This window comes from Portunus trituberculatus, chromosome 42, assembly GCF_017591435.1.
Source record: "Portunus trituberculatus isolate SZX2019 chromosome 42, ASM1759143v1, whole genome shotgun sequence".
NCBI lineage: Eukaryota > Metazoa > Arthropoda > Malacostraca > Decapoda > Portunidae > Portunus > Portunus trituberculatus.
In genome coordinates, this window is record NC_059296.1 from 16,431,938 (window position 1) to 16,439,437 (window position 7,500).

The 7,500-nt window shown below is 40.0% G+C and overlaps 1 protein-coding gene across 1 annotated transcript in view; it reads right to left on the bottom strand.

Annotated features, from left to right (window-relative positions):
• Positions 1–1,483: 1,483 nt before the first annotated feature.
• The window catches only part of LOC123517374 (protein O-linked-mannose beta-1,2-N-acetylglucosaminyltransferase 1-like), a 21,673-nt gene continuing 15,656 nt past the window's right edge, over positions 1,484–7,500 (bottom strand). Inside the window, exons 5-10 of the mRNA XM_045277385.1 lie at positions 7,187–7,385; positions 6,804–6,994; positions 6,465–6,576; positions 6,208–6,279; positions 5,727–5,836; positions 1,484–2,005 (exon numbers count right to left, since the gene is read on the bottom strand). Coding sequence (XP_045133320.1) covers positions 1,855–2,005; positions 5,727–5,836; positions 6,208–6,279; positions 6,465–6,576; positions 6,804–6,994; positions 7,187–7,385 — 835 coding nt within the window. The 3' untranslated portion in view covers positions 1,484–1,854. The remainder of the gene's footprint in view (positions 2,006–5,726; positions 5,837–6,207; positions 6,280–6,464; positions 6,577–6,803; positions 6,995–7,186; positions 7,386–7,500) is intronic.

Below are 7,500 nucleotides of genomic sequence, written 5' to 3' on the forward strand. Positions count from 1 at the left end.
CTATTTTTCAAAGGTCACATAGATACTTTTTCCACTGATAATGAAGTCTTTGTTTAACTATCACAAGGATAGTAAAAACATTCATGAAAATTCTAATGATTTCTACCAGCCGATTAAAGCTATATATATATATATATATATATATATATATATATATATATATATATATATATATATATATATATATATATATATATATATATATGTGTGTGTGTGTGTGTGTGTGTGTGTGTGTGTATACATATATATATATATATATATATATATATATATATATATATATATATATATATATATATATATATATATATATATATATATATATATATATATATATATATATATATATATATATATATATATATATATATATATATATGGGGAGATATATATAGAGCGAGGGGAATATATATATATATATATATATATAGAGAGAGAGAGAGAGAGAGAGAGAGAGAGAGAGAGAGAGAGAGAGAGAGAGAGAGAGAGAGAGAGAGAGAGAGAGAGAGAGAGAGAGAGAGAGAGAGAGAGAGAGAGATCAGTATGAAAAAAGAGGATAACAAAGCCATAAATACGGTAATAGATTTCAAAGACAAGGGTGTTTACATGAGAGTAGTATTATCTTGCATCCTCCAACATGCTGGCGTCATACCTCGACAGCTTCTAACTTACTCTATTAGAAGTCAATGGGAATTTCTAGAATATTTTTGTAGTTCTAGTTACAATTTAAAAATGATTCGGTACCGTCAGGAGGGAAATCTATTATGAGAACCGATTAATCAACACTGTCGCGTTTGCAAACAATCTTTTTTGAGAGAACAAAACGTTTAAGAATGACGGTATTAGTTATTCAGAGGCAGAAACCGTAGCTATAAAGATATGGTTGGAATGATACAAGTTATATTGCCATTCATTCTTTGATTAATCTTCGTATTGAAATCAAGAAGAAAAGAGATTCCACGAGGTGAAAAATAATGTAGAATTATGATTCTAATTCACCAGTGTGACCAAAAATTGATGACACACGATTAAGACAGTGATATATTATGCAAATGTAAATATACTAGATTCATTGTGTGTGTGTGTGTGTGTGTGTGTGTGTGTGTGTGTGTGTGTGTGTGTGTGTGTGTGTGTGGGGAGTGTGTGTGTGTGTGGGTGGGGTGGAGGCGAGTGTGTGTGTGTGCGCGCGCACGCGTTTAAGAGTGCATGTATATTCATTGAAATGCGTCTTTGACGTATTATTTTTTCTTTAAGGAAACCAGCACCGAAGTGGGCCTTTTTTATTATTTTGTTGCCCTTGGTTGGATCTCTCCTGCATAAAAAAAAAGGTGTTCCTGTATATTTTATTAAATTTGCATATGTATTATCTCCATGTCCAAATATCATATCTATCCATTTACCTTGTGCGCCTTCATGTACTAGCAACGTATACTTTCATAGTGCAGCGTGCAGGCGTGTGAATGGTCTCCCGCGACTTCGTTTGCTTTAGGAAAAAAAAATAGCCATGAATAAAAGTCTGCGGGAAATTGCTTCCATGTTTCATATCATTGTGCAGTCAGTTCATTGTTGTGGCGGTGACGGTGATGATGGTGTAAGTAGTAGTAGTAATTTTTGTAGATGCTGTTGTTGTTGTTATTGTTGTTATTACAAAAGCCATACCCTGTTGTTCTTGTTTTTCTACTCTTCATCCTTCCTGTCCTCTCCTCATCCCCTTCCTTTTCACCTCCCTCCGTCCTCCACCTAGTAAACATGTTTCAGTTGTTACGAGACTTGTAGATAACATGAAAATCGGTATATATGTGCACTGTATAAATAATGTGCAACACATTAATGGGCAGGAGAAAATAATTCGTATCAGCTGTAAGGTGTGATAGTGACGGCTGGGGCAGAAACGATGGAAGAGGAGGACGAGTTGGGTGACTGGTAGATATAAACAGGTGGCTCTTCATCTGGATTGTTTGGGTCGTATCTCATCAGTATATGTGTCCCCTGTGGCTTAAGGGCCCTGGAAAAACAATTATGCAAGTTCATACATATTCACGCCAGTGTACGATAAGCTGTAGTGACTATGATAATGATGGTGGTGGTGCTAGTGATGATTTTTTTTTTTTTTTATGCAGGAGGGACAGTTGTCCAAGAGCAACAAAATATGGAGAAAAAAGGCCCACTGTGTTGCCAATTCCCTAAAAGACATGAGAGTTAACCAAAGTTTAGGGACAAATGTCTTGACACCTTTCTCTTAAAAGAAGTCAAGTCGTAGGAAGATGGAAATACAGAAGTAGGTAGGGAGTTCCAGAGTTTACCAGTGAATGGTATAAATGACTGAGAATACTGGTTAACTCTTGCATTAGATAGTTGGACAGCATAGGGATAAGAGGAAGAAGAAAGCCTTGTATAGTGAAGCCGCAGGAGGAGGGAAGGCATGCAGTTAGCAAGATCAGTAGAACAGTTAGCATAAAAATAGCAATAAAAGATAGAAAGAGATGCAACATTTCGACAGTGAGAAAGAGGCTAAAGTCAGTCAGTCAAAGGAGGGGAGTTAATGAGACGAAAAACTTTTGATTCCGCCCTATCTAATACAACTGTGTGAGTGGAATCCCCCCAAACATGCGAAGAGTACTTCATACAAGGATGGATAAGGCCCTTGTGCAGAGTTAGCAGTTGAAGGGGCGAGAAAAACTAGCGAAGACGCCTCAGAACGCCTAACTTCATTGGAGCTGTTTTAGCGAAAGATGAGTGTAAAAGAGGGAGACAGTTGAGTGTCATTGAAGAAGAGGGGATAGTTGTCTGGAAGATTGTGTCGAGTTGATAGATGGAGGAATTGAGTTTTGAGGCATTGAACAACTAAGTTTTCTCTTCCCCAATCAGAAATCTAAGAAAGTTCAGAAGTCAAGCGTTCTGTGGCGTCCCTGCGTGATCTGATGACTTCCTGAAGGGTTGGTCGTCTCTGAAAGGACGTGGAAAGATATAGGGTGGTATCATCAGCTTTGGAGTGGATAGGGCAATACATTTAGTTAAGAAGATCATTACTGAATAATAGAAAGAGAGGGTGACTGGACAGAACCCTGAGGAACACCACTGTTAATAGATTTAGGAGAACAGTGGCCGTCTACCACAGCTGCAATAGAACGGTCGGAAAGGAAACTTAAGATAAATTTGCAGAGTGAAGAATAGAAGCCTTGGGAGGGCAGTTTGGAAATCAAAGCTTTGTGCCAGACTCTGTCAAACGCTTTTGATATTTCTAATACGACAGCAAAAGTTTCACATAAATCTTTAAGAGAGGATGACCAAGACTCAGTAAGGAAATCCACCAGTAGAGCGGCATTGACGGAAGCCATACTGGCGATCAGATACAAGATTGTGATGTAACAGATATTTAAGAATCTTCGTATTGAGGATAGACAAGCAAGAGATTAAAGCTTAAGGATGGTAGTTCAAGGGATTAGAACTGTTACCCATTTTAGGAGCAGGCTGAATGTAGGCAACTTTCAGCAAGAAGGAAAGGTAGAAGTTGATAGACATAGTTGAAAGAGTTTGGTCAGGCAAGGTGCATGCACGGAAGCACAGTTTTTGAGAACAATAGGAGGGACCCCACCAGGTCCATAAGACTTCCGAGGGATTAGGCCAGCGAAGGTATGGAAAGCATCATGATGAAGAATTTTGATTGAAGACATGAAATAGTCTGAGGGAGGAGGAAAGGGAGGAACGAGCCCAAAATCATCCAAAGATTTGAGAGAAAAGTTTAGCTTTAGAGACAGATGAGATAGCAGTGGTGCCTTCAGGATGAAATAAAGGAGGGAAAGATGAATAAGTGAAGTTATTGGAGATGTTTTTGGCCAAATGCCAGAAGTCACGAGGCGAGTTGGAGTTTGAAAGATTTTGACATTTTCTATTTATGAAAGAGTGTTTGGCAAGTTGAAGAACAGACTTGGCATGAATCTGGGCAGAAAGGTTAAGTGCGTGAGATTCAGGAGATGGAAGGCTCAAGTACCTTTTGTGGGCAACCTCTCTATCATGTATAGCACGAAAACAGGCTGTGTTAAACCATGGCTTAGAATGTTTCGGTTGAGAAAAAGAATGAGGAATGTACGCCTCCATGCCAGACACTAACACCTCTGTTATGCGTTCAGCATACAGAGATGGGTCTCTGACACTGAAACAGTAATCATTCCTTGGTCAATGAAAGGAGGGGAAAGCCAAGGTTGCTGGTGAACATTGAAATCTTTAAGGATGGAGATCTCCATGAAAAGTTAGAGGGACAGAATGTGCTCCAATTTGGAAGTTAAATCGTCAAAGAATTTACTATAGTTAGAGGAGTCAGGGGAGAGATAGACAGCACAGATAAATTTAGTTAGAGAGTGACTATTGAGTCTAAGCCTGATGGTGGAAAACTCGGAAGATTCGAGAGTGTGGGCAGGAGAGTTAAGTCGTTGCACACATAGACACAACATCCAGCTTTGGAGCGAAAATGATGATTGAGGAAGTATGAGGGAACAAAGAAGGGGCTACTGTCAGTTGTCTCAGACAGCTGTGTTTCGGTGAGGAAAAGAAGAAGTTTAGTAGAGGAGAGGTGGTGTTCCACAGATTGAAAATTAGATCTAAGACCGTGAATGTTGCAGAAATTAATGAAGAAAAAAGTCGAGGGAGGTGTCAAGACATTTTGGGTCACCACCGGGAGAGCAGTCCGACCTGGGGACATTTCTGGTCTCCCCCAAGAAGGGGACTCCGAGGCTGGGTTTGGAGTCGCTATTTTTTTTTATTTTGATTTTTAAGTGAATGGTGTGTGTGGTAAGTGTATGTAGTTTTGTGTGAAGAAGGATAGTTGTCTTTAGAGGGCAGGCTGTGCCTGCCCCCTTGAGTTGTGAGACACAAAGGGAAATGTTCAGCGAGATCACAACTAGCTTTAATGGAAGGTTCATAATACCCCCTGAACTGGTGGTATTTGATCTCGCTGGAAGTAAATTACTGTTTCGGTAGGTGTCTACTACCTCCGCTGGTGGCGGTGATGGGGATAGTGGTAGTAGTAGTAATAATGGCTGTGGTGGTGAAGATGAGTGTTATTTCCATTTAGATTACACGATGATATCATTAACTATTTTTAAGATATATCTACATTATTTATAGTGGTGGTGTTGGTGGTGATGGTAGTGGTGGTTGTTGCGGTATAGTAATGGTGTTTTTTGGTGGTGGTGTTGACGAATATTATTTGATTTTAGATTACATTATTTCATTATCAAGATGAATAGTATATAATGAAGTACATATGCAAGAATCATATGTAAGAAACAGGAGAGTACGTGTGGTACAGTGTTGATAGCTTTGAAATCCATGTTGCATGTTTTAATCGCGTTATGCTTTATATAGTTAGAATTTCAGTTCTCTTGATATTTGTAATGGATGCCCCTCACCTCTCTATATTTTTCTTGAAATTCTCTCTCTCTCTCTCTCTCTCTCTCTCTCTCTCTCTCTCTCTCTCTCTCTCTCTCTCTCTCTCTCTCTCTCTCTCTCTCTCTCTCTCTCTCTCTCTCTCTCTCTCTCTCTCTCTCTCTCTCTCTCTCTCTCTCTCTCTCTCTCTCTCTCTCTCTCTCTCTCTCTCTCTCTCTCTCTCTAATCACATCAATATCGATTTTTTTTACATGGGTGTTGATAACCCTTTCAGTTGAATTACTATGCTGCTGAGTAATGCCACGCTCACTCAGCACGCAACATTGCCTATTAATACTCACGAGAAGGGGGACGCTGGCCACCCCACCATTAGGAGCGGCGTGCCCTTCCACCTCAGGCGCCACAATAATTTATGGTGGGCCCGGAGATCCAAATTCCACAGCCTTAGACACTGCAGACGAAGAAAGAAGTAATCGCTGAGAGATTCATCACCTCTGAGTCAACGTCACTTACAGCATTTGTCAATAGCAGCAGATAAGTTCGGAGGTGGAGGTGGAAAGAGACACAGGCATTATAAGGCGTGTTTATTCCCGATTAGTTTCGTTTGTAGCTTCCACATGAAGGGGAACTCTTAAAGGAAGCTATAGCACCTGTGTCTCTTTTTCACCTCCATCTCATTTTATTATCATTACTATCAATGTTGGTTTTTAATTTATTTGATTTTTTTTTCCGTACTCGCAGTACATCTGCATTCTCCAGCTGTTGTACAGTGGTTATACCAGCGATGTGACCAACAACTTGGGAGGAATGATTCACACTTACCGATACCACGCCCATGTAAGTATAGTCGTCAGCCACTTCGTTCATCTTGATCCATAGCACATGAACGGTGTTCTGTATGGCAGGAGTATCTAATAAGTCACGATATGTTAAAACTAACAGACGAAGCTTAGAAATCAAAAGCACAATCTTATAGCATGAATTTAGATATTGATATAAGTGCAAATAATTAACGAATGATTTTCACGTCTTCATTATCTGCATATTTTAAGTTTTTAAAGACAGTTTGCATGCCTTACGGAGTTACGGGGAAGCAAAGTCTTGTTACATGGGTTCACAGCACCACCGTCCAGGTGAACACCGCTGAGCAGCAGATCCCTTAAGTATTGGTCGTAAGCTGCTGGGCCGAGCCTAAAAACGGGTAAAGTCAAGCTGTCATTCCTGTTTAGAAAAAAAAATAGTCAAGTGCAAGTTATCATGTGCGTTATTATTGAATTGTGGAACTTACAAAAACAGTAATTAGTGAAAAACATGTGGCCTGTTCGTGTTTTGTTGATGGTGGAACGATGTGTATCAACAAAGAGCAGTGAACTGGTTTCCGGTTTGAGTTACCTACAAGCTGTCATCCACAGACTTACTTGTCAAGATCGGCAAGAGTGACATGATTCAAGGTGTTGAAGGAAGTGTGAGCATAAAAATTTGCCTGAAAGTAGTCAGTGAGGTGAGCGCCTTTGGCACCAAAATGGAAAGTACGAGAGACTTCAGGCACTAAACACTCTCGACCTTGCTGAACCTCTGGCAGTCGCATCCACATGTCCCAGTCTGCAAACTGAGACAACAAGAAGTAATGAAATGATGGTAAGATTAAAAGCTTCAGACGGTAATGACGGCTATTCATAAAATAAGTTTATGAAATGTAATCACTTTATTATGTATCAATTTATCAGTGGCTGTGACTTAGTATCCTCCCTCCACTGTAGAACTTAACATTACCTGAAAATCTAACCCAACCCTTGCTCACCTTATCATGAGTTGGCCATTTTGTGATTACATCCTGGTACACCTTTCTGGAGAGCAGCCAGCCCAGCCCGGCCATGGTTTCAGAGCGCATCACGAGCTTCGGGTCCCCACCAGAATCGTCTCGCGCCAGATCGTTCCAAGCAGACACGCAGTACAGTGTTGAGTCGCTGGCTAACAGAGGAGCGGTCTGAGCGAAGTAACTGTCATTGGGAACTTTCAGTTCAGTATGAGAAATGTTATTTCAGGTCTGTGATTTTATTTTGCAGATAAATTTTTATTCAGATGTCTTAAAAGGTTAATCTTTTTTTCCTAGTG